At 45.0% G+C, this 26,453-nt stretch overlaps 16 protein-coding genes across 16 annotated transcripts; 8 read left to right on the top strand and 8 right to left on the bottom strand.

Moving 5' to 3' along the window:
* Positions 1-50: 50 nt before the first annotated feature.
* SJAG_03182 (nucleoporin Nup186) lies at positions 51-5,254 on the top strand. Its single transcript, XM_002174310.2, has one exon. It carries the CDS (start codon positions 174-176, stop codon positions 5,118-5,120), a length of 4,947 nt encoding a protein of 1,648 aa, XP_002174346.1. The 5' UTR covers positions 51-173; the 3' UTR covers positions 5,121-5,254.
* On the bottom strand, positions 5,149-6,500 carry SJAG_03181 (DNA-directed RNA polymerase III complex subunit Rpc34). The gene is made up of 2 exons (XM_002174309.2): positions 6,078-6,500; positions 5,149-5,985 (listed from the first exon to the last, which is right to left on the bottom strand). The coding sequence occupies exons 1-2, from the start codon at positions 6,311-6,313 to the stop codon at positions 5,316-5,318; spliced, it is 906 nt and encodes a 301-aa protein (XP_002174345.1). The 5' UTR covers positions 6,314-6,500; the 3' UTR covers positions 5,149-5,315.
* On the bottom strand, positions 6,434-8,328 carry SJAG_03180 (hypothetical protein). Its single transcript, XM_002174308.2, has 3 exons — positions 7,342-8,328; positions 7,213-7,301; positions 6,434-7,158 (listed from the first exon to the last, which is right to left on the bottom strand). The coding sequence occupies exons 1-3, from the start codon at positions 7,527-7,529 to the stop codon at positions 7,043-7,045; spliced, it is 393 nt and encodes a 130-aa protein (XP_002174344.1). The 5' UTR covers positions 7,530-8,328; the 3' UTR covers positions 6,434-7,042.
* On the top strand, positions 7,467-9,209 carry SJAG_03179 (exosomal 3'-to-5' phosphorolytic exoribonuclease Ski6). The gene is made up of 5 exons (XM_002174307.2): positions 7,467-7,708; positions 7,755-7,794; positions 7,834-8,184; positions 8,247-8,363; positions 8,419-9,209. Exons 1-5 carry the CDS (start codon positions 7,706-7,708, stop codon positions 8,634-8,636), a joined length of 729 nt encoding a protein of 242 aa, XP_002174343.2. The 5' UTR covers positions 7,467-7,705; the 3' UTR covers positions 8,637-9,209.
* Positions 9,209-10,459, bottom strand: SJAG_03178 (hypothetical protein). The gene has a single exon (XM_002174306.2). The coding sequence runs from the start codon at positions 10,262-10,264 to the stop codon at positions 9,374-9,376; it is 891 nt and encodes a 296-aa protein (XP_002174342.1). The 5' UTR covers positions 10,265-10,459; the 3' UTR covers positions 9,209-9,373.
* Positions 10,460-10,879: 420 nt separating this feature from the next.
* On the bottom strand, positions 10,880-12,164 carry SJAG_03176 (mitochondrial 54S ribosomal protein YmL23). The gene is made up of 2 exons (XM_002174305.2): positions 12,013-12,164; positions 10,880-11,968 (listed from the first exon to the last, which is right to left on the bottom strand). The coding sequence occupies exons 1-2, from the start codon at positions 12,031-12,033 to the stop codon at positions 11,492-11,494; spliced, it is 498 nt and encodes a 165-aa protein (XP_002174341.1). The 5' UTR covers positions 12,034-12,164; the 3' UTR covers positions 10,880-11,491.
* SJAG_03175 (ubiquitin-protein ligase E3) lies at positions 12,126-14,504 on the bottom strand. The gene has a single exon (XM_002174304.2). It carries the CDS (start codon positions 13,206-13,208, stop codon positions 12,345-12,347), a length of 864 nt encoding a protein of 287 aa, XP_002174340.1. The 5' UTR covers positions 13,209-14,504; the 3' UTR covers positions 12,126-12,344.
* Positions 13,374-14,715, top strand: SJAG_03174 (ribokinase). Its single transcript, XM_002174303.2, has one exon. It carries the CDS (start codon positions 13,612-13,614, stop codon positions 14,548-14,550), a length of 939 nt encoding a protein of 312 aa, XP_002174339.1. The 5' UTR covers positions 13,374-13,611; the 3' UTR covers positions 14,551-14,715.
* Positions 14,672-17,752, top strand: SJAG_03173 (protoheme I Xfarnesyltransferase). Its single transcript, XM_002174302.2, has one exon. The coding sequence runs from the start codon at positions 15,050-15,052 to the stop codon at positions 16,232-16,234; it is 1,185 nt and encodes a 394-aa protein (XP_002174338.1). The 5' UTR covers positions 14,672-15,049; the 3' UTR covers positions 16,235-17,752.
* SJAG_03172 (sec14 cytosolic factor family protein) lies at positions 16,302-17,780 on the bottom strand. The gene is made up of 2 exons (XM_002174301.2): positions 16,993-17,780; positions 16,302-16,854 (listed from the first exon to the last, which is right to left on the bottom strand). Exons 1-2 carry the CDS (start codon positions 17,630-17,632, stop codon positions 16,397-16,399), a joined length of 1,098 nt encoding a protein of 365 aa, XP_002174337.1. The 5' UTR covers positions 17,633-17,780; the 3' UTR covers positions 16,302-16,396.
* A 167-nt stretch (positions 17,781-17,947) lies between these two features.
* Positions 17,948-18,723, top strand: SJAG_03171 (hypothetical protein; the record flags this gene model as incomplete). The annotated part of the gene is made up of 2 exons (XM_002174300.2): positions 17,948-18,509; positions 18,611-18,723. The coding sequence occupies one exon, from the start codon at positions 17,948-17,950 to the stop codon at positions 18,242-18,244; it is 297 nt and encodes a 98-aa protein (XP_002174336.1). The 3' UTR covers positions 18,245-18,509; positions 18,611-18,723.
* Positions 18,175-20,584, bottom strand: SJAG_03170 (MSP domain-containing protein). Its single transcript, XM_002174299.2, has 4 exons — positions 20,493-20,584; positions 20,176-20,410; positions 19,887-20,008; positions 18,175-19,837 (listed from the first exon to the last, which is right to left on the bottom strand). The coding sequence occupies exons 2-4, from the start codon at positions 20,363-20,365 to the stop codon at positions 18,599-18,601; spliced, it is 1,551 nt and encodes a 516-aa protein (XP_002174335.1). The 5' UTR covers positions 20,366-20,410; positions 20,493-20,584; the 3' UTR covers positions 18,175-18,598.
* Positions 20,585-20,680: 96 nt separating this feature from the next.
* SJAG_05291 (hypothetical protein) lies at positions 20,681-23,617 on the top strand. Its single transcript, XM_002174298.2, has one exon. It carries the CDS (start codon positions 21,276-21,278, stop codon positions 22,011-22,013), a length of 738 nt encoding a protein of 245 aa, XP_002174334.1. The 5' UTR covers positions 20,681-21,275; the 3' UTR covers positions 22,014-23,617.
* Positions 22,073-23,488, bottom strand: SJAG_03168 (prohibitin). Its single transcript, XM_002174297.2, has 3 exons — positions 23,283-23,488; positions 22,570-23,148; positions 22,073-22,518 (listed from the first exon to the last, which is right to left on the bottom strand). The coding sequence occupies exons 1-3, from the start codon at positions 23,459-23,461 to the stop codon at positions 22,227-22,229; spliced, it is 1,050 nt and encodes a 349-aa protein (XP_002174333.2). The 5' UTR covers positions 23,462-23,488; the 3' UTR covers positions 22,073-22,226.
* On the top strand, positions 23,554-25,795 carry SJAG_03167 (phosphoribosylanthranilate transferase Trp4). The gene is made up of 2 exons (XM_002174296.2): positions 23,554-23,672; positions 23,767-25,795. Exon 2 carries the CDS (start codon positions 23,915-23,917, stop codon positions 24,980-24,982), a length of 1,068 nt encoding a protein of 355 aa, XP_002174332.1. The 5' UTR covers positions 23,554-23,672; positions 23,767-23,914; the 3' UTR covers positions 24,983-25,795.
* SJAG_03166 (thioredoxin peroxidase) lies at positions 25,729-26,409 on the top strand. Its single transcript, XM_002174295.2, has one exon. It carries the CDS (start codon positions 25,868-25,870, stop codon positions 26,333-26,335), a length of 468 nt encoding a protein of 155 aa, XP_002174331.1. The 5' UTR covers positions 25,729-25,867; the 3' UTR covers positions 26,336-26,409.
* Positions 26,410-26,453: the final 44 nt, after the last annotated feature.

Here is a 26,453-nt window from a genome sequence, read left to right as displayed (position 1 = left end):
TAGGGTTTTTCATTTTCGTCTGTGACGCGTCACGTTCTCGTACTTACCTCCACCACTCTGCCTGGCATCAGCAACACAATTCTGTCTTTTCTGCAAAAAACAGTTCGCTTGTTGCTGAACCGGGAAATTTCTGCTGGTCAAGTTCATGAACAAGGCGCAATCTGTTTACTGAAATGGAGAAATGGAAGTATGACCACTATGAAACTCTCATTTATTTGTTGAGATGCATCGAAGCAAACCCGTCCGGTTCCGGAATCTCACCTCGTGCTTTAAGTCAGGCATTGGAATACTACATTAAAGACTTTCAAGCCTTGCTTTCATTCAACCCAAAAAACGACCAGTCTAGGAAAAAGGTGCAATCAGGTGAAGTAGAACTGGACGATGTCCCTTATAAACTTAATCAGCAGTTTATTGATCAAGCATTGACGTTGAGTGACCAGCTTTCGGTTGACGAGCTTGAGGCTGCTTACTTACTGCAACTCGGTATTCAACTGTCTACTCGTTTGGACAGAAAGCCTATCCCCGCAGGTGTATATGTTTGTTACAAATCGAGACATGATTTGTTAGATGTTGTCGAGACACTGACTCGACTGCTTCTGGTGAAAGAGCTCGATGTTGATCTTAAAAATGCAATCTCTGATTTTTTCAGAGGTGTTAGGCGCGGACAGCTTAATTTTGCCGCTATTTGTCTAGAAAACTTTTTGCAATTGCAAAATCAGGTTGCTGACATTCGCAAAAGAGGGGTTCAGGGCCAACTCATTGGCTCGACCAACAATGCAGAGATATTTGAATTTGTCAAATTCTCTCTCGAAACATTCACTGCTGAGCAGGAAACTCTTTCAATTATATTGCATCAACTTGCATCTTCGTTCCTCTTAAGTCAAGAGAACTACGAGTCCATTCTCAACAACTTAAAAGGTCGCTCTATCGTTGACAATGAGGCCGTTCTTTTGTTGCCTGTTTTGTTTTCGTACCTCAAAAATACACTTCACGTCGAGATTCCCGAAGACGGACCTATCTATTTCACAAAATGCTCCGACAATGTGCTGGAACAATTTTACAAGGGCATTGTTGAGGACAACGGCGGTAGCTGGTGCTGTCCGTCACTAAAACAAATTGTTGGTATTTGGTGGGTTACAGTTTTCAGTGAAGCCTGCAAGCTGGTTAGTCAGGTTCCCAATTTTGTTGATTATGATAGACACATTGTTTCTGTCGCAAAAAGTTTTATTCATCAGGGCGCATTCTCTCATTTCGTTACTTTTCTCATCAGTCCGTTTTACGAAGCAACAGACACCGAGATTAACTGGAATCTTATCCAACCGAGATCAACGGTTACTGTTGAGTGGTTGAATATTCGACCAAAGTTCAAGGATATCTTGTTCTCTCACTTGCGAGCTTTTCTTTTGGCTTTTGTTAGTTTTATGCCCGACACCCTAAAATCGTTACGTTTGGACGAAGAGGACACACTTTTAACTCAACAGTCTTCTTTCAATGACACCTCGGTGAATGCTAATACTCCACCAGTTCCTCCTCTTGAAGAGTTCTACATCTTACTTTCGTCCGTTTATGCATACAACAAAGATTGGTGCGCAGATTTTTGGAATGATGAAGAGGGGGATATGTACGGTTTCCTTACATGGTCAATGAATTGTCAAATTCCTGGCGTCATCAGTGCTTTTATTTACCTTCTTGTTTCTCTTTGTCAAGATGCAAGTAGTGCGCTCAAATTACACGAGCTTTTATCTCAGGGTTCAGAAGAACAAATTGGCGAGGATGTAATGGCAAACCACAGCTGGACCTATATATTTAATGTGTTGCAGTATTACATATCCCAACTGAAACCTGTGCAAACGGTAATAACCTCGTCCGGTATGGCTAGAGTTTATACCGATCCAGGTGAGCTTGATGAAGTTTCGGCACAAATTGTTCAAAGCTATATTGTTCTTCTTGCAACCGTCATTCGACATGAAGGAAGTATAGCAAAGATCCTTACATCCAGGTCAGAGTTGAATGTTCTTCCAACATTGTTTGACCTTTTGGAATGTAACTTGCAGCCAGAAATAAAGAAAAATGTTCTTAAAGCTTTAACTGCGTTGGCTTATCAATCAACGTATGCTGAAAGTTCTACCATGTGGACATTGCTTGACAATTGGTTGGTCACATCTATCCTCTTCGAATTGGACTCGGATGCTGTAACAACATCCAGCCTCAACCTTATACGAAGCAACATAGTTGGTGCTTCTGATGGATCTGGTCCCCTATTCAACAATCTTTTACGATTCACCCAAAATCCGTCCATAAGGGCTGCTTTTATTGAGCTTCTTACCTCGCTATGTTGCCCTCTTAATGTTGCACCAGAAACGCTTTCTTTCCCCGAAGGCCTTGGTCAGGCATATCGCGGTCCTGGCATTAAGCCGTATGTTGATTTTGTTATCCTTTCGATGGTCGAGTCTGCTACTACGTGGAAGAATACGCACGAATTGGACGTTCTGCATATTTACCGGTCTTCTTTGGAATTTATGCTGTCTATCTTGAAAGGTCTAAACTTTGATCTTTTATTGTTCTCTCGACCGCTCGGTCAAAAAATCAATGCATATACGAAATGCAGCTCTCTGCAACTTTACCTTGCACGTCTTCCTGCCTTAATTTTACTGGAGGCCTTTTACACCGAAAGTGTGTATATGGGTTTGTTCGAGTTAACTGAAATTGATTTCGACCAAATTGAGGATGTGCTGGTTCCTAAAATTGTGACCACTTGTGTTCACAAATCTTTACAAGTGATTGAGAAGGTTCTCTCACTTCAAAATGATCTTTTTAAGAATGTTATTCCACTCGTTCCTGAAATGGGCATCAACAAAGATGTCCTTGACCTTAGTATATCAAGAAGAGCATTTGGCGATGTTTTTATGACTCGGACTTCAACAATAGTTCAAATTGTATTGCTTGTTGGTTCAAGGCACGAAGAGATTGCCTCTTCTAGTTTACGTGTCTTAAGCTACCTTCTGGATACGGATGGACTTATGAACAGATGCAATACTGAGGGAAGTCATCGTCTCTTCTCTATCATTCGTACAGCTGCGGAATCCAGACGGATAATGTTTGGTTTTATCCGTGCCTTTGAAGAAAGTGCCAATACGCTCCTTAATATTCCAAACAAGTCTTCCTTCCTCCTTGAGATGCTTCTTGAAAATCTTAAACGGTCAGGAAATGAATTTTCGCTTTCTTTGATGTTGCTTGGTTTTGATGTTTCGTTTACTAATCAACTAACGTCTTCTAAGGAACCCGGTTTTGTCGGTTCTAATGTGTCGCTCTTTCACTCTATGGTTGAATTGGTTAGCGTCAGAACGGTCGAGAATGTCAATGTTATGACGCCAAAGGTTGTTCTACAGGCTATGGAAATTCTTTCGCATCTTTGTGTCTGGCCTTATACATCGGAACTTACGTTGACCCTGTTAAGAGAAAAGGATGGCCTTCTTCCGAAGTTAATTAACGTTGAGCCAATCCTGCAGCAGGATGATATTCAAAGGTTGCCAAATATGGCAGCCGAAGAGATTGACTCCTTCACCCAATTGATTCTTGCAAGAGCTCAAATTATGAACATCATTGTTACCGAAATTCATCAAACACATACGCTGAATCTTCAGAAGCACTTAGAAACCTACGTTAAATCCCTCATTTGCAACAGTCAAAGTGTTCTCGTCCCAACTTTGTTGACCAGAAAGAGCTCAAGCTTTAGAGTGATGGACTTTATGGATATCATGCGTATTGACAGAAAGCGTATGACTTCTGATATCCCGAGTTCTCTCAATTCACTTTTCAAGGTATTCATCTCCAACAAGTTAAAAAGTTCCAATAATGGTGAAATAGACACGAAAAGGGTTGCGGATGCTTATACGCTTCTTTTGAATTCGGAACTTGAAGTATTTACCGGTTCGGTTGAGGAGAAGCAAAATTGGCAAAAATCACAAACCGACAAGGTCGAGAAGCTACTTGTTCAATTGGACGAATACAATTCTAAGATCTTGTTTATTGAGGCCATTGACAATTGTCTTGAAGTTTGGGCAAGACTTGTTGGAATCTTGGTTCAGCATTGTTCAGACTTTGTTTCTGATGTTCAGTTTGATGAGCTGATTTGGGATTTGCTACGATTCCTCTTGCCGCAGATTTCGGATTATACGATCGAAAGACAAAACGTTGTTTTTGTTATTAGTTCGTTAATTGAAACAATTGTTCCGTTCTCCTTAAAACGGATTCGCGAGATTAATAATCAGACTGAAAATACAAATTTCGTTTTGGACAACGTTAGCGGTGTTATTCAAGGACTTGTTGCTGCTATCCAATGTCCTGCTTCCTCGCAAGTTATTCGCGAAAATTTGTATGGCTCTATTCTTTATGTTTTAACATCGGTGAAAGAGACGTTACAAGGAGATTTAAGTGACGAGAAAGCCTCAACAAAGGCAGTGAGTGGTAAAAGTGCGCCTTCGTTGGCTTCTTCAAAAATTTACACCGATGGCTTTCTTGATGTTATTATTGGTGACGCTCTGTATACATATGGTTTTTGCTGGGAATTGTCTGTTTTGGTTTTAAATGCTTTGCACAAATTTAGTCCGTCTTTGTCCTCACGTTTACATGCATTCTACTTGCGTCGGAATTTCATTGGATCATTTGTAGACGTGTTTAATCGTTTCCTCTCGGACCTCTTAAGCTCTAATCAGTCATTGCTTGACTTTATAAGTGAGATTGAGTCAGGAATGTGTTTGCTGATACAGCTTTCTCAAAATAAGGCGGCAGAACCACTGGTTTTAAATTTAAGTCTTATGCAAGTTGTGCTCAAATACCTGTACTACTTTTGTGAGCAAAGTTCTAGTTACAAGTCAAAAGCACCTGCTCTTCGCGTGATGATTCATTTCTTACAGATGTTTGTTGCCTCTCTCATGATCAATCCCCTCAAAAGAATTTCTTCGGAAGATAAGGCGTTTTCGTATTCGATACTCACATTGTCCCGCAAGCTGCAAGACTTTGCAAAGCAGCTTCCTGAAGCGGGTACGCTCACCGAAGCCCACTTCGTTAAAAAGTATGTCGAGATGATCGGTCAAATCGTTGACCTGCATCACAGCTAAAGCGCTTCTCTTTCGTTGTAATGAATAAAAACGCGAACCGCGAATGATTATAGATATCCGTTTACTTAAAAGCTTTTCTTATTACCCTACTTAAACGATGGAAATTGTTTTTCTTTTTTTGTAGTACCCTAAACCACTTTTGATCGCAATATTAAATATGAAAACTAACCGCGGATCCTTGTATCCTCCTAGATTTTACATGAGCCACTTGTCGAAATATTCACAAGTCATCGGGCTAACGGGACCATCGACGGCACAGACATCATTGAGCGGGCACTTTCCGCAAGGAGACTCTGTGTAGCCGTCAATCGTGCCTTCAACTTGGCGAACGGCACGAAAGGTCGTACCGTCAGGTCGTTTTTCAACTTTTCCGTCGTAAACTAAAACATCGACAAGAGACATGACGTTCGCTAGTGAAAGATCAACTTCTGTGATATTCGTTGATCGCAGCCAGTCATGAATTTGGATGGCAGAAGGGTAACCGTTATAGTCAACTGACCACAGAAGGTCAGAGCCTTTGTGATTTTTCTTTGACGGGTAACTTTTTGAGTGAATGTACTTGTACACTACTTTCTTGAGATTGTTGATGAACTCAATATCGAGTTCTTGGTCAGTAAACCAAGGGCCGCCAGTAATTTCGCTACTGGGAGCAAGGTCATAAAGCATGTAAATTTTGCGAGTAGGATGCTTTACACTTTTTATAGATTTGACCAAGTTCTTGGACTCCAGACTTTTGAGACAGCGGTTGACGACTGTCATATGGAGATTGGTTTTCATTTTTAGTGTCTTCGTCCAGATACCTTCATTGCCTGAACCCTTAATAAAGTTGTAGACGATTTGCTCGTCGCCCTCCATAGTGGATACCCTAGCATTGTTAGTAGGCTGCAGACATTCCAGTGACCATTGAAACTAGTATTTCTAGGCAAGTTCTTCCTTCTGGTCCTCCATGTTACATACCATTTTGCTTCATCTAATTGTACAGCCCGATAAACCAAAGACTTTCCCTGATGCAACGGATCTAGCAACCGCTTTCCAAGCAACAGGTTGAGAGAGTTACTCATGTCAGTAACATTAACTTTGCGACCAAGGGCCTTGCTGAGATCATCCTGCGTTACACAGTTAGGAAGGGCGGCCAAGCAATGCTCGTAAATGAGCTTTGCTGCCTTGGGCAAAGACGAGAGTTCTCCAGACATTCTTAACAGGAAAGAGAACTATGTTGTTTGGGTGATGATCTTTTTTACCAACTCAGTCTCAGAACAAAAAAATTCTAAAAACAAAATTTGAAACTGCTGGTCCACAGAAAACAGTTAAACAGGTTGATCCGTCAGGTCTCGCACAGTAATTAAGGGTTTCTGAGCCTGAGAGTTCCAGGGTACTGGGAATTCTCTGCTGGGTGAGTTGTGGTGGTGAGTTTTGTTTGCAGCAGAGGAAGGTGGTATGGTAACAATGTATAGCTGGAGAGGATGAAGAATAGAGGAGGTAAATGTAAGATACAAGTGAATCGGTACGCGGAAGGAGATGTGCTGCAGACGTAGAGGTAGGGCAAAGAGGACTTGTGTTCTCGATGCTTTCTTCGCAGACGGGCAGAAACCCGTCTGCTGTAGCCTGCGAATGAATTTAGAAGAGCAAGTCGGTATTACGGTTTGTAGAACAGAAAGTTGTAGTTAGCTGTTTATAAGAGAAGGATAGGGTGATATGGCTGAAGTGGTTGAAAGGGTTAACAAAGGGAAGGCCGTGTTCTATATACATTTTCTGCGTCTTTCTGACCAAAATGAACAGGAACAAGGTGTAAATGACACAAGATAAGACACACAAGTAACAACAATACACGGATCTATAACAGTAGACGTTATCTCTCTCTCATTGAGGTCGTCCTGATTGTGCTCCTTGAATAAAGCCCACTTTTAGTTGCTCACAATAAATCATACACACGGCATATAAATTGCAACAGCAACAACGTAGTCATCTTCATGACTCAAAGAAACGGGAACAGACAATGGGTTTTCACCCTTTCGATCAATGAAAAGAACCGGTTGTCCTAGTCGGTCAGTAAAAGATGAACAAACAATAGTCCCAAAAGGGGTAATCTCACCGTTAGAAGAATGTTTTAACATCATTTCGTTCATATACACCTTGTGTTCTGGTTGAACAGCTTTAAAAGCAGCTTCCTTTGTAGACCATCTTATTTGTGTTAGTCATTTTTAATCACGAAATCGTATACCTCGTAGCAAACCATTTAGCCGTTGCAGTTGAATTGTAATTTTCCTTCTGTTCATTGAGAATTAGGCTCCATTCTAAAAGCTCGGTTTTATGAAGGATTCGTTTAGCAAATCGTTCTTGCCAAGAAACACCTTTAGCGAATAGTTTAGAAAATCTTGATATTTTGCAAATATCAATTCCTATTCCCATACTGAGAGTCAAACCGTTGAAAGGAAAAAGCCGTCAGAGGGCCGTAAATACCGTCCGAAAGCGTTTGTACAGCTTTGCGCTCCCTACCTTACCTTGGGAGAGAAGAAAAAAAGAAAAACAACTCCTTAAACAGTCTGACGACTTGCTTTTCTATCTTTATAGATTTGTTTTTGAAAATGGTAAGGTGTTTGATGTTTGTATTTGCTCTAATTTATCGTTTTTCAGTCACATTACGAAGTTATATCCGCAGAAGGTCTTCGTCAAGGTATGTGGATTTTTAGGGAGATGCATTGCTAAGTATCAGATGGCCGAAGATGGAATGAGATGAGAGAGTTTGACTGCAGAATTGGCGTTGAAAAAACTGCTCATGGTTCTTCATTCATTCAGCATGGAAATACCCGAGTTTTGTGCAATGTAAATGGACCGTCAGAGCCTTATATCAAAGGCAAATCTAAGCAGGAAAAGGCCTTTATTAATGTGGAACTAAATTTTGCGCCTTTTAGTCTCATTGATCGTAAAAAAAGACATCGATCCGATAAACGAATTCAAGAGCAATGTGTTGCTATCCAAAGAACGTTTGAGCAAGCCATTCAAGTTGAACTCTACCCGAAAAGTCAAATATCCATTTCCCTAAACGTTTTAGAGGACGACGGTGGTAAGTTGTTTGTTATAGCTTTTCTTTTCTCGCATGGTAATTTCATTCTAACTTACGGGAAGGTGCTATTGCTACATGCATCAATGCTGCAACACTTGCTCTTATTGATGCAGGTATTGCAATGGTTGATTACGTTTGTTGCGCTACTGCCGGTATCTATGAGACGCAGGTTCTATTGGGTATGTACCAAAACTACGATTTTTACAAACGCGTTTACTAACATGCATCAATAAGACCTGAATACCAACGAAGAGAGTGATATTTCATGGATGACTGTTGGTGTTCTAGGAACAAAAGGAAAAGTGACATATCTGAAACAAGAAACAAAACTCAGTTTGGATTTATTTGAGCCTGCTTTGACGACTGCCATTGCTGGTTGTGATCACATTGCCCTTCAAATGCAAAAGGTTGTAAGACAATCTGCCAAAACGCTTCTTTCTAAAATGGCTTAAGAAGAGAAAGTGAATGATAAAAAAGGAAAGAATAGCAATCGTTTATAGAGGGAATACGCGAGCAGGGATGTAAGGAGAAGTCTGTGTCTTTAGAGGAAATTCTTCAGAGATATCTTGTTGATGATGTTTTGAATAAGCTGTTATTTCGGTAACGAGAATGAGATTTGCTGGCTTCAGAGGGTTTCCATTTCTCTTGATGATCAACGAAATTCGAGTGTCATTATCAGCAATGAAGAGGCGCGTTTGTCTGCGAGTCGTGTCTATTCAAAGCACAAGCCTGTTGCTTACGTTATTGTGTAATCTTCAAGAAAATGGACCGCATTCGAATTCTCTTAGACTTTTTCTATAATGATTCGTAAACGCAGTGAATGAATCCTGCACTGAGACCTGCTACCTTAGGCTTGCACAAATGCAACTGTTCTTTCTTACGCATTCGTACAAGACAGCAACAACATACCTGCTCACCAAACGGCCATGACAAGCATAACCAAACACTGTCAACTTAACTGCACTAACTAACATACACATATGCCCTACCCGGGCTCACACACACACACACTCACAGCCCTCCATTATATCAAAACAATTTATAAATAAATGAATGAATAAAGATGCAAAAAAAGGAAAGAGGAAAGCGGTCAAATACAGACGGTCTTCTTCAGAGCACCCTCACAAGTGCTTAACACCACTGAAGTTACCCTTCGGACCACCGCCAGGTGGAACAATGTCAAAGCCATCTAGAGGGACAAGGCAACAATCAAAACAGCAGCAAAGACGGGGAGAACAGAGTTAACGTTTACAGAGGACATGGCAGAACTGGGGATGGTGCCGTTACCGTTAGAAACAACGGAGAAGTTGCTGCCGCTGGGTCCAGTGGGACGAGCAGAGTAGGTGGACCAAGTGTCGTTGCCATTAGCGGTAGAGTTAACATAGTATGGGCCCTTCGACACAGTGGGAGAAGAAACAGCGGAGCTGATTGTGGTGTTTGCGTAGTAAGGAGTAGTAGCGTGAGTCGTGAAAGTCGACAGAATAGTGTAGGTTGTGTTGTGAGCGGCAGGGACGGTGACAGACTCGTTCTGCGAATAAGGAGCAGAGGCAATAGGGACAACAGCAGAAGAGACTGTAGATTCAGCGGAGCTGGCACTCACAACGGGGACGACGGCACTGCTGACGGGCTCCACAGAAGAGGAGGCAACGGCAGAGGAGACAGCCGAGACGTACTCAACAGCGGAAGAGGAAGCAGCAGCAGCAGAAGAGACAACTGCAGAGGAGACAGCGCTGCCAGAGGGGATGATGGAGGAGACAGCGCTGGAAGAGTAAGCACTACTGGAAGTGTAAGCACTGCTGGAAGCATAGCTCGTGCTAGAAGCAGAGTAGCCGCTGCTAGAGCTGCTCACGGCATTGACGAGAGCATGACCGTTGGCGGTACACACTTCAGACGCGTACTGGACGGCCGCAGACACGTCCGAACACTTCTCGTTAAGACAAGAAGAGAGAGTAGAGGTACACAGACTGGAAAAGTCAGTCAAAGCAGTGCTTCCCTCCAAACAAGCCAAAACACAGGCGGGAGGAGTAGCCAGAGCGACACCGGCGAGAGAGAAAAGGGCAATAGATTGAGCAAGCTTCATGTTAAAAGAGTGACTAAAGGTTATAAAGAAGGAAACCAACGAGGTGATGGCAGAAATTAGAGAAAAAACGAGCGTATTCTTCCAACAAGTGAGAACTCGCAACAATCGGTACGATCACTGAGGATGAGTGTTTGGTTCTGGGCAGGTTCCGGAGGGCGGATCCAGCCTGGTTATAGCCACAATCTGGCCTATGACGTGGGAGGCCTACTCAAGCGGGTCACAACACTGATGCCAGCGAGCCAATTTAGAGTGGCGAATTGCGAATTTAATAGGTGCAAAAGCAGACGGAGAGGAAAATGAAATGGTGATTGTTGCCGCTGAGGAGGCGGAGGTGACGAACGAAACGAAGTGTAATTGATTTTTTTTATTGTTTAATTTTTTATTTTTTTTTTATTTTTTTTTATCAATTTTATTAGGAAATGCGGGGCGAAACTGTGAAGCTATGAATTAATAAAATAAAATAATAATATGGGATAATGTGGGAATACACAGGAGATCGTGATTCTAATTTTTAATTATTTTTCGTGAATTTTTAAATACGATTCCAAGGAAGTAAAAAGGATAAAACGGAATTAAAGATAATTATTAAAAAATAAAATAAATTACTAAAACCTAAAAAAAAAAAAAAAAACTTACATTGTCCATAAAAAACATGAAAATAAATATGTAAAGCGACTCACTGAAACTCTATTTCGAGTCATTTTTATTCACACTTACATTCGCCTCTTGTCGCATCCATTTCTCTCTTTCTCTCATGTATCTTCTAAGCCGACGCATTTTGTCGCCAAGTGCGATGAGCAACCAATTCAATTTGTTTACTCTTGAATCGCATATTATTCTCATTCGCACGGGTGAAGGTAACGGCATCCGCATCAGGCAGCCGGCTTCGCTCATGATGTAGCCACGGGACATATGATGCTTCCTGCTGTTGGAATCGTAACGATAACCACTTTCGTATCATTTCGGCTTGTTTTCGGCTTACGTAAAGCGGGAAGTTGGGCGGAACTTGTTCCTAAGAACCATGAGGGGAAGTGCTTTTGGTAGTTTAGATGGAAATACTTTATTAGTTCATTGTAATGTAATCCCGCCCTGAGTTAAGATTTGCGGCAGGGAGATTAGGAGTCGACATATTGGGCAAGTTTGCAACTGATGAATTTGTTCAATAGCAGTGGAATATCACGAAGCCTTTCAACAAAAATGTATAGGAGGGACCCATGGGGAATAAAATCATCCTAGTCGGTCTTCGTCATTTGTGCCTCTCTCTCCTTTGTCGGCAACTTTTTCTTCATACATCATTAGATAGTTCTTAAATACATTCTCATGATACGGGTTTTCTGGTCCATCAAATAGTTTCAAACGCTCTAATCGTTTGTCCCGTAAACGGTTTTTGGGCAGCATGCCTGAGACTGCACGTAGCAAAAGTTCTTTCTTTCCCCTCTTCTCCGCCATCTCTTTCATCGTCCATGATTTTAGATGTCCTGGTTTGCCAGAATGTGAATAGTACATGCTTCGTTCCATTTTTCTGCCCGTAGTCGCAATTTGGTCACAATCCGTGACAACAACATAGTCACCACAGTCTGAAGCGGGATGATACATGGGTTTATGTTTTCCCATAAGGACAATTGCAATTTGTGAAGCTGTTCTTCCTAATGGAAGCCCTTTTGCTGAAATGTGTTGCCATACTCGTGCATACGCAAGAGCAGTCTAAAACAAAACCGTTAGCTCTTGTCTGAGAGTTTGCAAGTTACCTTTCCGTTTAATGTTGACATTTCTCGTAGAAAACTACGGGAAACTTAAACAGTTTTTGCAAAGCATACAATGGGGGAGGAGAGATGAGAAACAAAACGGTAGGAAATAAATGAGCGAATACATGTGGAATTAAAATGACGGCTTTTGGAATTCATTACATGTCAACCTATTTCATTAAGCGTTACAAATTTGTCTATATGAAATATAAAGATATAACTATACAAAATGTGTTGGTCAAACACTATGAAGGAAAAAAGAAACAACCAAGGACGGAAACAGTAAATGAATGTTTGTTTGCACATTAGAGTTATCCGTCCCTCCTTCTTTTTTGCTAACCTTGTCCGTCGTCCTGTCCGCTGTTCTGCTCATCGGATTGTTCAGTTCCCCATTCATCAAAGTAAGATGGAGAGGCTTCCAGCCGGTGCTGTATGTCTTCTAACGTAAGGCCACTCTCACCATACACAACATAATCGCATGCATCGTACCGGTGAATTGTTGTGATGGAAGTTTTTAAGAATGTGTGAAGTTCATGGAGCAGAGTTTTTGCATCCTGTTCACCTAAGAACTCGGATACTTGGAGTAATGTATGGGGTTCATCAATCCCATGCTGTCGAAGAAGCTCCATCATAAAATGTTTTAGAAATGATAATTGAGATTGGTCCATGTAATCGAACAGAACCAACTCCCGCCCTAAAAAGGCCTCCGTTTTTCTCTGTAACATTGAAGACGAGCGAAACGCCGCCAAACAGACGCCATTTTCGAACCGGGATCTCCGTGGAAGCCGGGTAATTCTCGACAACATTTGGTACTCGTAGATGACCTTCCTGCTAGCCAATAAGGGATACTCTGCAAAGAGAGAAGATCTGGTGTCGTGCACAGTGTCACCTTCCACAGAGTCGTTGCGAGTGTTGCCAACCTCTGTAGAACGAGGTTGAATGTACCGCCTTTTAAACTTGTTTCGTATATCATAATCATAATATATACAGTCAACTGGCCGCTTACACAACGGACACTTGTAAGACCTCTGTAACCACGTTGTTATACAGTCCAGGTCGAAGCAGGAATGACCACATGGGTGCAACTTGGCCTTTCGAGAAAGAGTATCCAAACATATCGCACAAAATTCCTCATCTACCGACTCGCTTCTAGCTCTTTTGTTTCCAATTGAATGCTTATTTAACTCAGAAGTGGGCATAAGCTGGAAAGAGAACAATGTTGACGATCTGTATTTGGAAGCGAAACAAGAGAGAGAAAGAACATAAACGACTGGGTAGCATACGTTCAAGCCAATTTTAATTTTTAATGAGACATTGACTTCTAAAACGCGGTTCGTAAAGGGAAACGAAGCGGTTCTACTGCAGGGAAAAGGAATACTTTTGGTTCAGCCGCCACGTACACGTTTCACATAATAAAACGAACAAATCAACGAGGAAAAAGCGCCATACTTTTCCTTAAATAACAAGCATTGTAGGCAAAAAACAAACTTTTATTAAAAAAATTTGCCCTTATTTCCCTTGAATTACCTCTTATTTTCCTGATTCCCCTCAGTTTTCTATTTCTGTTCCTGTCTCTCTATTTCCTTCTTAGTCTCTACAATTATGAACCGTATCTTAGTGATTGGAAGCTTAAACGCCGATTTGGTGATGAGAACAAAGGCTTGTCCCAAAGCTGGCGAAACTGTGCATTCGTTGGATAATGGTTTCTCTCAAGGTCTTGGAGGAAAAGGTGCGAACCAAGCTGTTGCTGCTGCTAGAATGACACCAGACGACAATACAAAGGTGATGATGGCAGGATGTGTTGGAGAAGATGCTTTTGGACGCACATTATTGGAAGGGCTTCATACAGACAAAATTGATACCTCCCATGTTCAATCCGTGAAAGGCATTTCTACCGGTGTCGCTATGATTATCGTCGAGCAAACAGGAGAGAACAGAATCTTGTTGTCTGCTGGAGCGAATGGCCTCGTGGACGAGACTTACGTTGATAAGTTGGAAAGTGTCATTGCCGAAAGCGACATGATCATCCTTCAACTCGAGATTCCAATCGCCTCTGTAGCGAAGGCTCTTGAAATTGCCAACAAACACAACACTCCCGTCTTACTGAACCCTGCACCCGCGTTCTTCCTGTCTGATGACATGCTCAGTAAGTGCGACTACCTTGTGCCCAACGAACATGAAGCTGCCATCGTGCTCAATGAAACAAATGTAGACATCACGGTTGACAATGCCGAAAAGTATGCCCTTCGTTTACTGGAAAAGGGTGTTCGGAAGGCTGTGATCATTACATTAGGTAGTCATGGCAGCTACTTTGTTTCTCGTTCTGGTGCTAAAGGCTTCCTTCCAGCTGCTAAAGTCAAAGCCGTTGACACTACTGGTGCTGGCGATACATTCATTGGCGCTTTTGCCAACCAGATTGTTTCGGGAATTGACTTGAAAGCGGCTCTGGAATTCGCAACCAAATGCAGTGCAATTACCGTACAACGAGCTGGTGCCCAAAGTTCAATTCCCACGTATTCCGAAGTTGTTTCTATGAATTAAATGAAGTGAGCATGAAATACGCCTTTTTTTGAACAGTTTGTCCTACTTTCCTTTTTTTGTGTTTTATTTTTATTTTTTTTTATTTTTATTTTTTGTTTTTTTTTTTACTGTTTCTGTATATCCTTATAATATATATTCCAATAGTACCTTTTTAACTATTTTATTGACTATACTGATTAATGTAGAATCATGAAGGATCGTGACCGACTGGAGCTGACTTCGGCCGACAGAATTCGCCTTTCCTTGTTGAGCCATTGAAACCCTCCTTGTTCTTCTCGTGCCTCCTCGCTGACGATACACAGTGCTCATTGTTCCTTGTTTTTTTTTTACCACGTTATACACACCGGTAAACCAGGTCTCATTCGTGAAACGACTTTTAATCCCTCTTGACATAAGACTTACTCGAATGTCGTCTGCTCCGCCAGCACCAATTCAATTACCGTCTCTCACTAATAACAACATCCAATACTCCAATTAAACGGACTCTGTCTCAGGAATTATGCTCCTTGGTCTCTCCTCAAGGTGGTTCCTCTTTCGGTACAGTCCTGTCTCGTGTAAACGGTTTTTTGCGACAAGTTCTGTCGCTGTACCGGAGAAACCCCAATTCTTTAAGAAAAACACACCGAAGCAGAATGCTCTTCCTTACCGTGTGCCTCCTCTCGAGGTATGGAATGTACTTAGAGAACGAGAACAAAACGCACCTGCTGTCCCGAAGCTGAGTACACTCATTGAACTAGGCAAGCCACGACTCACAGCACTCGTCGTCCTTACAGCCATGTCGGCATACGCACTAGCTCCCTTTCCCGGATTGTCTCTGAGTCATTTGCTGCTGCTTGCCGGAGGAACAACGCTTTGCAGTCTCAGTGCTAATAGCTATAATCAGTGCATGGAACCATTGCTGGATTACCAAATGGCTCGAACACACAACCGTCCTATCCCCCGTGGCGCCGTACGTCCCGAACACGGTTGGCTTTTCGCTACTGGTGCAGGAATGTTGGGCACCATTATGAACTACTCGGTAAACAGCACAGTTGCCTGGCTTGGCGTGCTCAATATAGCCATTTACATGGGTCTCTACACTCCATTAAAGCGAGTTTCCATCCTTAACACATGGGTCGGGTCCATTGTTGGTGCAGTACCGCCGTTAATGGGTTGGGCTGCTTGCTCTAATGGCGACTTGTTCACGCATCCCAGCGGAATCCTCACTGCGGCCATCATGTACGCCTGGCAATTCCCCCACTTCAACTCTCTCTCCGCAATGGTTCGTGAAGACTACAAAACGTGCGGTTACCGCATGATGTCTTGGACCAACCCTCCTCTCAATGCACGTGTAGCTCTGCGATACACGGTGCTGTGCTTACCGCTCAGTCTTGCGTACATCAGCTGCGGCATCGTTGACCCATGGTACGCCATAGCAGCTATTTGGGTCAACATCGTCTTTACCCGAAAGGCTTGGACCTTTTACCGGAACCCCAGCAACCCGAACGCCAGAAAGCTATTCTTTGGCAGCCTAATGTACCTCCCTACCATCTTTATCGTTACCCTTGTTGCCCATATTATGAAAGAAATGAATGACTACAAAAGAGAGCCCCAGGCTACGAAGAACCTTGACAATGTCTCTCCCCCTTTAATGACCTTGCATGACACGAAAGAACAAATTGAAACGACGACTCCACGCGACTGAGGACAAGAGCGACGACGCAGGTTTGCGGCAAGCCGGAGGAACACACACGCAGACCGGTGCTCTTCCGTCTATATCGATACAGAATTTTGGTATTCATTCGCAAAGAGATATCTAATTCATACACAACATGAAACAATCCATTCGTCCGAAGCGAGACCTGTTTTAAACCATGGTACGTGCTTTGTCCCAATTCACGATGCCCTTGGGATCAATCAAACCGAGACGCTGGTACAGGTTCAATGGGCGAACGGCGATTTCCTTGCGCCAGAGCAACTTGCACTGTTTCTTGAGTGCGTTTCGCTCCGCCTCTATTTTGGCTTCGGTCGGCTTTCCTTCGGCGTAAATCCATTCGCGAGTAAGCGCGATAAACTTCTTCGAAGCGTCAATGAATTCTCCGTCCAATTCCGCTATCGTTTTGGCGGAAGGTGTACGGGAGACTTCTTCGTGCCTCAATGGGTTACGCTGGTCGAGTTCATACAGCTTGGCCTCGTCAAAGTGGCCGCCCAGGGAAATCGGTATAAACTCTGTGTCCACATACTCTGTCAACTGATTCGGGCGACAGAAAGACACTTTTTTACGCACTTCTGGATCCATAAAGTATTTTCCAAATCTCCAGACGCCTACACGAGGTTAGTAATCGGACCCAACGTGCCAGTAGGGAGAGGCGGACAGGGTTTTCTGTTTTCTTTTCTCTGTTTTCTGTCCCCTGTTCCCTGTTCCCCGTTCTCCGTCCTGCCCTCCTGTCCATTCTCACATACCTTCAAACAGGGCCATACGCAGGCCGCTGCCCACAACAAGAGCCTTGCCCAAGATCTCCGGGAAGTAGTTTTGGAAAATCTCAATGAAGATGCGCGAAAACTCGAGGTCAATGTTCTTGCGAGCAAACGAACTCAAGTCGGCCAGACCAAGCACTCCATGAGATGTGTTTTGTTCGGAATCCAGGAACAGTCTTGCGTTCTCCATGGCGTACAACACAACTGCTCTGAGCTCAACCGTTTCCTTCTCTGATCTGGGAGGAATGAAATTGTGCATGTTCAAGAACACAATTGGCCGTCCGGCCTTGTCCTGACCCCAGATAAAGTACATTGATGCCTTAATCATCATCTCGTTTAGCCCGGCCTCGCCTTGCAGCATGATGTCTCGTAGTCCGATGGACGCTCGCCAGCTGATCGCATTCATGAGCATGTCCGTAGACTGCTCGAGATGGAATTTTCGAGCCCGCAGGAAGCGCTGCAGCGTCAAGTCGAAGTCGTCGAACGCGCACAGCAGAAAAAAATTGACATACATACTTTCCTCAGACGGGAACTCGCTGATATACTTCGGGTCTTCCAATCGAGCAAACACCCGGGACCAGCATTGTCGAAGAGCAGACTTGGGATCCTGAGAAGCTCCTGTCATGTTGATTTTGGTAAACGCTAAGTGGTACGAGCAGGTTGTTCTTGTTTACATGTTCCGACGGCATACAGCTAAGCGATTTTGGCTACATCTGATAAATAGCGAAAGTCGTGATGCGGCGAATGACGACGGAGGAGCGTGGGTAAAGTTGGGTGGGGTCAGAATCGGGTTCGGGTTAGGGTTAATAAGGTTTAGCGAAGCGAGCAGCGAGACGGAGAGCGGTGCAGAGCGTCGTGTTATAAGGGTTAACACAACACGGTGTAATGTGCAGTACACTTTAACGTTAGAGAAGGAAGTGCACTATTCTGTTATTATGAAATGCACCGTGCCAGGACACAACACACTCTATTCCGTTACATCTCGCTACGTTCGTTTAACGATGGACTTGCAACTACCCTCCGCCTCAGTATTCTCCGCCCAGGGGCCTTGAAGCGGCAGCTAGACGGTCCCTGCACTGACTCGCCCTGCACCGACCGCCCCGTCATACACGCTGCTCTATCATACGTAGACCCCGTGTCTCAGTCTCGCCGGTGTCACCCGCTTCGCCCTCCTACGCCGCACACCCCACCGGCGCTCGTGTCCCCCGTCCCCCCCGCAATTGAATTGGATAAGTAGTATTAGGCAAGTAGCTTAGTCTTAGTCGGCCGCATCAAAATACGCAAAGAGTGTAGAGACCGCGACGTGAATTTCATAAACAAGCACGGTTAGAATCCTTCAGGACATGTGTCATTTAAGAGAGCGAGTGTAGCACATCCTGGAGCAGTGCGGTGCAACAGTTACCGTGCAGTTGACGGGAAAGAATTCGTCTTTTCCCTTTTCGTGTGCAACCGCTGAGAAAACGTCTGAAGCGCCAAAAAGTACAGGCTTCCGGCTTCGAATGGTGTGTAGGAAGGGAGCTTAGAGGGTGCTGTTCTCGCACGCTTTTCCCGCTTGCAACGATACGACAAGCGTGTTCAATTAAGAAGCTGACTAGAAAAATAGATAACCAATCATGAACGAAATAAAGCAAAGAATAGCAACCATTTTGGGCTCTATGCCACCAGCAACGGTGTTCTCGGAGTTGCCGGCAGCCAATTGTGCAGTCGTTTGTCTTTCTTGAGTATCGCGAGGGGCGGAAGCAGCAGCTTGTGCTTGAGTTTGGGTAACAGCAGGGACAGGTGTTTCTTTGGCGGGTTCCGAGGCCACTCTTCTTGCAGTCAGAGCTGCGTCTTGGGCGGACTCGCGAGCGGTAGAACCGAGGGTGGAAGCATTAGGAATAGTAGTAGCAGTAGTCTCCTCCGCGGTCTGAGGCTCGGGAACGTTGACGCTGGCGGCAACACCTGTGCTTTCGGCCAACTCCTCGACGGGTTGTGCAACGGCAGTCGTGCTAGCTTCACCCAACTCAGTTACCTTTTGGGCGGTTCCGTGAACGGCAGAGCGAACGGCATTCGCAGCCGAAGTCATTTTGTCCTCAATCGTCTCCAAGGTTCCCTTGGCGACATCAGCTTGGGAAGCAACGTCGCTCTCCTTGATCGTCTTCTCCTCTTCGGGAGCGAAAGAAGGAGTAGTGGGCAGCTCGCGCTTGTCCTCGGGCTCGGGCTCGGGCTCGGCTTCCACAGGAGCAGCCTTGGGGACGACAGTCTCCTCTTCCTGAGCCTGAGGCTCATCCATGTCCACAACCGTTTGCACGAGGTCGGGAACGGTGGAGGCAATGGCTGAAGGAGCAATGGCATCGGTGGAGGCGAAGGTGGGACCGCTGCTGGGAGCAGCAGACGTGGTAGCGGCGGCGTTGGGTTGTGTAGAAGCAGCAGAAGGAACGTCGAGCTCCTTGGTCACTTGGGAGACGTGAGAAGAGCTAAGAGTGGTCTTGGGAGCAATGGCATCGGCAGCTGCAGGTGCCACGGGCACTTGCTCTTTCTTGACAACGGGCTCCTCCTTTTTCGATGGAACCTCAATAGGCTCGGAGGGAATGCTGGTGGGCACTGCTGGGGACGAAGAGTTGGCCGCAGCGACTGGAGCAGGAACTGGGGCAGGAGCAGGAGCTGGAGCGGGAACCGGAGCTGGAGCCGTAGCAGCAGGAGTAGCAGTGGCAGCGGTCGTGGAAGTAGTAGCGTCAGAAACAGCTTGAGGAGCGTTTTCTCCCGCAGCGGTCGAAGGGGTTGTGGAGAACACACAACGGATTCTACGGTCGTGAATCTTGACGCCAGGACGCTTCTCCATAGCGGCCCACTAGAACACAGGTGGTTAGCTAGGGCGACACGACGGACGAGAGACATACAAACTCGTGGTAATTTTCGACTCCTTGGGTGTCTTCGTTTCCCAGAAGCATGCTTTGAATGAGGAACTTGTCACGGCACTTGAAACCAACAGGAGGCTCCTCCTTGAAGGCTTGAAGAAGTACTACACGGTGTTAGAAGACTGATGAGCGCAACGAGGACACGGAAGAGTCACGGCAAGCCAGCAGAAACGCTGAAATAACGCGAAAAAGCCAACAAACACTCAGCATGGCTCACAACGACGCGTCAACCCGCATCCGACACCACCGTTCGGCATCAATGGTCTCGTACCTTGTATTTTTAAGGAAGAATTAGCCTCAATTCGACCAGAATTGGGACGGACACAGTACTGCTTGGGAGCGGTCGTCTTCACTTTGAAAATGACGGGTTCGGCATTGGGATTATGAACCGTCATCGTCTCCTTCGACATAGTCGTGAAAGGAGGATAGAAGTAGAGTTCTCCGTTGCACTCAACACTCATTTTCGTTAAGTCTAGGCCAGTGAATCAAAAAAAAATCACCCAAATCTACAGAAGTGGTCAGAATTTAACCGGAAAAAAGGCAGGAAAGACCTCTACACCTCGTCTATCCTTTGGTAATCTGTCTTACACTGTTAGGCTGCTGCTTGATGTCGAACAAAACCGAAAACTGGTTCACCTGGCGAGGTTTGGGTAATTGTGAAGGTGAAGTCGGCCTGGCTGGAATAAGCGGTGTTATCATTCCTGGCATGACGCAATGTCCACACCCGCAGGGGAACTAGGTAACGCGGTAACAAGGCGGTTCTTGATGCCCTTAGCGAACGGTAGGCGCACGCCTACCAACCGAAAACCCTCTTTACGTGTCCTGGGAGTAATTTGGGGTCTTTGAAGTGTTAACACGCGAAATTCACTCTATAGCTGTAAGGATACGCGTACTTTGTCGACTGCATACGACGGAATCACTGCCTTTTTCTCGTTGTTTCTTGTGTACGTTTTTGACGCGTTTTAGGTACGTGTAATTTCCCAATTCCTTGGAAAACGACGTTTGCATGAGAAACCAATCTTATGGTATATACTTGCCTTAAAACGGGAACATCATAAAGGACGATTTCTTTCGTTTTGTCTCGCGTTTTTCAAGCTTGTCCGTTTGTCGACAATACTCTGTTTATGCTCGTTCGGTCTGTACACGATTGTGGCCTGTATAGAGACGTATCTCCTTTAACTTTGGCTCTTTTTCTCAATTTGATCTGTATTTTGTTTGGTTAATTCCTCTGTTTTTTTTATTCCTTTTATTACTAGATGAACCTGTTTGGATATCTATTCGCTCTTTCTTAGGTTTTGTCGTTTGTACACTAGTTCATTACCGTTTCCCATTGCTGTTCCGCCTTACTTGTCACACACAATCGCCCGTTTCATGCGCAGAAACGTTTTTCTACTGTGTGTTATTGCGCTTCTTGCTTCCTGTGTGCATGCCCATCAGTTTCCTACCTACACGCCGACGCCAACCACATGGACAGCATCAATTCCCACACCCGTGTCGCATCCACAAGCGCTGCAATCCAATATTCTTCACTTGGATGTGGAATCCTCGTCTTCTGCTGTCGTGTCGCCGGTCGTTGACCAGCAGTCCATCAGCAGCAGCAGTGGCTCGAGCTCGGAAGCATCCCGGTCGACGACAGTGTCACCAATTACTACGTCTTCGGCTGCAAGTGTATCTTCAGAAGCAACCATTTCCACAGGGACCGTCACATCACAGTCTGCCAAAAGTACAACCAATACGACAGATGAACGGGAAAAGGAAACGGTAACGGTGTATGTCACCATACAGCCCACCAACATCATTACAACTATTTTCCAGTTCACGTCTGTTGCTTCGACCATTCCGGCTCAAAGTGGTATTGCAACGATTGTGCCTGTCGTACACACTTTCACATACGGTAACGTCGGCACACTTGTGGGCGTCCTGGTGGGCACGGTAGTTGGGATGGCAGTGCTTTTAGCATCTGTTCTCGTGATAGCGCGAATTTGGGGACCCAAACTACTACTAAAAAACACATACGAAGATGACCAATCTGCAATTGAAATGGATAATTTCGACAATAATCGACCGCAAAGTAATATGCCAGAAATTACGCTTGCTTCCAATTTCTAAAAAGACGTCTGATAATCCCCCTTTTTTCCCTCTTTCTCTTCTCTCTTTCTATGCCAAAAGCCCATTTCCTTGGTTCCATACCAGGTTCTTCTGGGACAATACTCGTTACCCATTTATTACGTCTACCAACTTGTCGTTTATCTGTACTTTCCGCGTTTGCTTTCTTTGCTCCTTACCCCATTTCCTCTTCCTGCCTTTTCCCCCGTTTTTTTTTCAAACCTTTACTCCATCAATATTAGTTTGCTTAGCACTGTCCATGTTCGGCTTTTCTGTTTTCACGGTAGCTGATTTCGGCCGAGACTGTCCAATGTTGAGAGCCTCTTTCACCACAGAACTCACATCCATTATGTTTTGAGGGATCACAAATGTCTGAGCGTTTTTTCCCATCTCGCTCAAAGCACTGATGTACTCCTTTGCCAATTGCAAGCCAATGGCATCTGCGCCATGGCGATGAATATTGAGTGTCTTGGCGATGGAGGCGATGCCTTCTGCCAAAGCGTTCATCCTTCGCGGAAAGTTAGTATACCATGCACAGACGGTTCGCGTTGTCACTTACTGGTAACGCAGTGCTTCTGCATCTGCAGCAGCCTTGTTTAACCGTTCCGTCTTCTGGGCTTCCAGGGACAGTAACTGGGCGTGCTTTCGGCCTTCGGCTTCCTTTGCCATGGCCATCATCCTTCCCTCGGCAGCAATCATCTGCGTGTCCTTCTTTCGAGAGGCGGTCTCACGTTCGTGCAGCGTCTTCTCAATAACATCGGGGAGTTTGATGTCGAGAATCTCCGTCCGCAGACAAGTAATACCCCATTTTTTAGTGAGAGCATTTAGCTTTGCATTCAACACCTCGTTGAGTGACAGTCTGTGTTTGAGAACATGGTTCAAGGGATGCTGACTGATTTCGTGCCGCATACTTGAACATAGATGCTGTTCAATGGCCCATTCAGCATTCTCAACCTCATAACTCGCTTTGTATGCGTCAAAAACTTGGGTGTGCAAAAAACCGTTGATCGACAACGCAATATTGTCGAGCGTAATCACCGACTGGGAGGGAATAATAATCGTGCGCTCCTTCAACGAGTGAACGTACGCAATTTTATCAAGCAAAGGAGCCAAGACAGCGAGACCCGGTTCCAGGACCCTACGCACTATGTTAGTTTCAGACCCAATTCAATTACGTTTTCCTCGAAAGAAGAACAAAGAGACAACTAGCACACATGGTGGGAATCATACACGGCGCGCAACAGCGTTCAATTATCCCCTTCCCACACCTACCTATGGAACCTGCCCATCCGTTCAACCACATAGGCCGATTGTTGTGGAACAAAAATGAAGACTCTGTTAGGGATTGCTGCTTTTTTAGCCGGCGAAAAAATATGGAGGCTGGAAACATTTCTTGAAAATGTTTTTAATGCAAAGACATTTCGAATGAACGGATTCGACAGTCGCAGCATTCCTTCCTTTTACCGGGCTACGTCTCGTTGCTGGAGCTGAATTCTCTTGACCCAGACAACGTTTTTGGTGGTGACCTTTCCGAGGGCGTGGGGAAGTGGGGGCCGTGCCCTAACCACCACTGCCGACACCACCGCAGAGTTTCTGAACAAAACTCGCTAACAAAACAGCAAGTGCTCGAACTGTTAACGGACAAAACGATATAAGGAAGAGGTGAGATCGGCTGAGTATTCTTTCTCTTTACGTGTTTCCTCAATTTCCTTGAGGGAGGCGTCATCCAGCACAATGTTTTTTCTAACAAGTTCAGTTTCCTCGCTTGTGAGTTTTTTTTTCCAGTAACATTCGTTATTCCCTCTTTTCTTTTCTTTTTTTTTCTGCCGTCAAAAGCAACGTTTTGATCAATTTTAGAGGTTTCCTGTTTTTTCCTGTCCTAGAATCGGTTTGCATCCTTCACTATGAGTGTGATTAATCCTGAAATTAAAAAGGCTATGAAGTCAATTGACAGCTGTGGCATTGAGACGCCTGTAGACGTTTTGGTGAATGCCCTCCGCTGTGTTTTGGAAGGTAAAACAACCGAAGCAGAATCTGCTGCATTTCTTGTTGCCTTGCGACTGAGCCGGTTGGAAGACCGGCCCCAGGTGCTGATGGAATTCATCAAGTTGGTCAAGTCGTATGCCTTGAGTATCGAAGGTATGGACCAGTCTTCTTACAAATACGTTGACATTGTTGGTACCGGTGGAGACGGTCAAAACACATTCAACGTCAGCACAACTGCGGCCATCGTTGCAGCCGGTGCCGGTCTCCATGTATGTAAGCATGGAAACAAGGCGTCGACGTCGTCAAGTGGCTCTGCGGATCTTCTTATGTCATTTGGATGTGCTTTACAAAACGTTACCCCAAAAACCTTGTGCAAAATCAGCGACTCAACTCGCTTTATGTTCCTTTTTGCTCCTTACTGTCATCCCAGCATGAAGTATGTTGCCAACGTGCGTCGTCTCATTGGTGTACCGACCGTTTTTAACTTGATGGGTCCGTTGTTGAACCCTGTGCCAACTTTTGCTCGCATCATTGGCGTCAGCAGACCATCGTTGGGTATGGTGTTTGCAGAGGCTTTGCAACTGTTGGGTGCCGACAACTCCATGGTTGTGTGTGGTGCAGAAGGACTGGATGAGATTTCTCCTGCCGGTCTTTCGTACGCATGGATTGTCAAGGACGGTGTCATCCGTCAAGAAAAACTGACCCCGGAGCAATTCGGTTTGCCCGTGCACCCCTTGTCGAGTGTTGCTAGTGGTACGCCTGATGAGAATGCTGCCCTTCTTAAGCAACTTCTCACCAATCAACTTCCCGAGTCTCATCCTGTGCTTGACTATGTGTTGCTCAATGCCTCCGCTCTTTTGACGTTGGCCGGTGTAGCTACTGACTATGTTCATGGCGTCGAAGTTGCCCGTGAAAGTATCCGTTCTGGCAAGGCTTTACAAGAGCTGACAGCTTTTGCCGAGACCAGTCAGAAGTTTGGTCAGTGAGGAACTAAGTGGGGTCTTTGGTAACAGTGCTGCTTATGTCGATGGTATACTCAACAGTCGTTTCCGTATCTACTCCGTTTTCCATTTTCTTCATTGCGTTCGCGTCTTGTTCCATTTCATCCGATCCCATCCTAGCCATTTCTTTTTCGTCTTCATTTTTGTCTCAGTCTCAGTCTCCTTTTCCCGTATCTTGTTTTTCGACTTTTCTCTTTCGTCCCCCCTCGACTCTTTCCATATCTATTCTATTGAAAGCTTCACTCCACCGGTTCATCATCACACACACTGCACCCGACAAATGGATAAAACACTAGGTTCGCCCATTTCGTTCCCCAATCTCCTTCCAGTAAACATCCGCTAGCGTCGTCCAGCTTCAGTGTTTCCAGCACTAATATTTCGTGCTTTTTTCGCACGTTTGTTGCGCATCTTCCTACGCCCATGAGCACGTCCAATCTGTTGGTTTCCACTCTGCTTGGACTGAGCGCCTAGCGGGACCGGGCCCGCTACTGGTCCCCATTGCTGCCGCCCCGACGCCGCATCGTACGCTTGTCCCGGTGTTGATTTGTACTCGGGCTCACCAGCATCTCGCCGGATTGCGAATTTGCTTCTCCTTCTTCCAAACAGCTGGCACCTGCTTGTCCCTTCCCGCTTTGATTTGCTTTCGCTTATACCCGGTTTGCGATATCCAATGACGTCCGCACCCTTCTCCGCAAAATCTTAAATGCGCAGAAGATGCTGATGTCATTGCTATGACGTCAGTGAAAGATATATAAGGCATCCGGCGCGCTGCTAGAAATCATCAAATTCAAACAGCAACAGCAGCTGCAAACTAGAAACATTACTTCTTGCATTCTTCTCTGCTCGATTACGTGAAAACACACTCCAAAAATGATTGCTCTCGGTGCCACTTTGCCTTCTGTCGAACTTTGGGAGAACAAGCCCAACAACAAGGTTGAATTCCCCGACGGAAAGATTATTATCGTCGGTGTCCCCGGTGCGTTTACTCCCCCTTGCTCTTCTCAAGTCCCTGGCTATGTTGTTGCTGCCGAGGACTTTGCTGCAAAGGGCGTTGTAGGAATTTACATTGTCGCTGTGAACGACGTTTTCGTCACGAACGCCTGGAAGAAGAATTTGGGCTTTGAGAACTACGAGAACGTTCACTTTGTCTCCGACTGGAACGGTGAATTCACCAAGGCTTTGGGTGCCGAGTTTGACGCCTCTGGTCTTTTGGGCCCTGTCCGTTCCAAGCGTTATGCTCTTGTCGCCGAAAACAAAAAGGTCCAAAAGATTTACGTTGAGGGTGTCGTGACCGACGTCGATGTCAGCTCTGCCCAGAACGTCCTCGAAGAGCTTTAGATGTATTTTGTATTGATGAGTTAATGAATCCGTGAAGACAACGGCGGCTCGTTGGCGGCGTTTGTAACCTTAAAGTGTTTAGAGTTGGTCGCTTTGCGAAAGGCGCGTGAATCTTAAT

Source organism: Schizosaccharomyces japonicus, assembly GCF_000149845.2.
Source record: "Schizosaccharomyces japonicus yFS275 unplaced genomic scaffold supercont5.2, whole genome shotgun sequence".
Lineage (NCBI taxonomy): Eukaryota > Fungi > Ascomycota > Schizosaccharomycetes > Schizosaccharomycetales > Schizosaccharomycetaceae > Schizosaccharomyces > Schizosaccharomyces japonicus.
This window is presented reverse-complemented; position numbering and strand designations above follow the sequence as displayed.

Coding starts and splice junctions, on each gene's coding strand:
- SJAG_03182 (XM_002174310.2), top strand. CDS start 174: ATGGAGAAATGGAAGTATGACCACTATGAAACTCTCATTTATTTGTTG.
- SJAG_03181 (XM_002174309.2), bottom strand. CDS start 6,313: ATGTCTGGAGAACTCTCGTCTTTGCCCAAGGCAGCAAAGCTCATTTAC. Junction 5,986..6,077: donor CAATTAGATGAAGCAAAATG/GTATGTAACATG, acceptor TAACAATGCTAG/GGTATCCACTATGGAGGGCG.
- SJAG_03180 (XM_002174308.2), bottom strand. CDS start 7,529: ATGGGAATAGGAATTGATATTTGCAAAATATCAAGATTTTCTAAACTA. Junction 7,302..7,341: donor GCTAAATGGTTTGCTACGAG/GTATACGATTTC, acceptor AACACAAATAAG/ATGGTCTACAAAGGAAGCTG. Junction 7,159..7,212: donor GTTAAAACATTCTTCTAACG/GTGAGATTACCC, acceptor CTGACCGACTAG/GACAACCGGTTCTTTTCATT.
- SJAG_03179 (XM_002174307.2), top strand. Junction 7,795..7,833: donor CGCAGAAGGTCTTCGTCAAG/GTATGTGGATTT, acceptor GCTAAGTATCAG/ATGGCCGAAGATGGAATGAG. Junction 8,185..8,246: donor CGTTTTAGAGGACGACGGTG/GTAAGTTGTTTG, acceptor ACTTACGGGAAG/GTGCTATTGCTACATGCATC.
- SJAG_03178 (XM_002174306.2), bottom strand. CDS start 10,264: ATGAAGCTTGCTCAATCTATTGCCCTTTTCTCTCTCGCCGGTGTCGCT.
- SJAG_03176 (XM_002174305.2), bottom strand. CDS start 12,033: ATGTCAACATTAAACGGAAAG. Junction 11,969..12,012: donor TGTCAACATTAAACGGAAAG/GTAACTTGCAAA, acceptor GTTTTGTTTTAG/ACTGCTCTTGCGTATGCACG.
- SJAG_03175 (XM_002174304.2), bottom strand. CDS start 13,208: ATGCCCACTTCTGAGTTAAATAAGCATTCAATTGGAAACAAAAGAGCT.
- SJAG_03174 (XM_002174303.2), top strand. CDS start 13,612: ATGAACCGTATCTTAGTGATTGGAAGCTTAAACGCCGATTTGGTGATG.
- SJAG_03173 (XM_002174302.2), top strand. CDS start 15,050: ATGCTCCTTGGTCTCTCCTCAAGGTGGTTCCTCTTTCGGTACAGTCCT.
- SJAG_03172 (XM_002174301.2), bottom strand. CDS start 17,632: ATGACAGGAGCTTCTCAGGATCCCAAGTCTGCTCTTCGACAATGCTGG. Junction 16,855..16,992: donor GCGTATGGCCCTGTTTGAAG/GTATGTGAGAAT, acceptor AACCTCGTGTAG/GCGTCTGGAGATTTGGAAAA.
- SJAG_03170 (XM_002174299.2), bottom strand. CDS start 20,365: ATGAGTGTTGAGTGCAACGGAGAACTCTACTTCTATCCTCCTTTCACG. Junction 20,009..20,175: donor TTCTTCCTTAAAAATACAAG/GTACGAGACCAT, acceptor AACACCGTGTAG/TACTTCTTCAAGCCTTCAAG. Junction 19,838..19,886: donor TCGAAAATTACCACGAGTTT/GTATGTCTCTCG, acceptor CCTGTGTTCTAG/TGGGCCGCTATGGAGAAGCG.
- SJAG_05291 (XM_002174298.2), top strand. CDS start 21,276: ATGCGCAGAAACGTTTTTCTACTGTGTGTTATTGCGCTTCTTGCTTCC.
- SJAG_03168 (XM_002174297.2), bottom strand. CDS start 23,461: ATGCTGCGACTGTCGAATCCGTTCATTCGAAATGTCTTTGCATTAAAA. Junction 23,149..23,282: donor CGGATGGGCAGGTTCCATAG/GTAGGTGTGGGA, acceptor CATAGTGCGTAG/GGTCCTGGAACCGGGTCTCG. Junction 22,519..22,569: donor GCAGAAGCACTGCGTTACCA/GTAAGTGACAAC, acceptor CTTTCCGCGAAG/GATGAACGCTTTGGCAGAAG.
- SJAG_03167 (XM_002174296.2), top strand. CDS start 23,915: ATGAGTGTGATTAATCCTGAAATTAAAAAGGCTATGAAGTCAATTGAC.
- SJAG_03166 (XM_002174295.2), top strand. CDS start 25,868: ATGATTGCTCTCGGTGCCACTTTGCCTTCTGTCGAACTTTGGGAGAAC.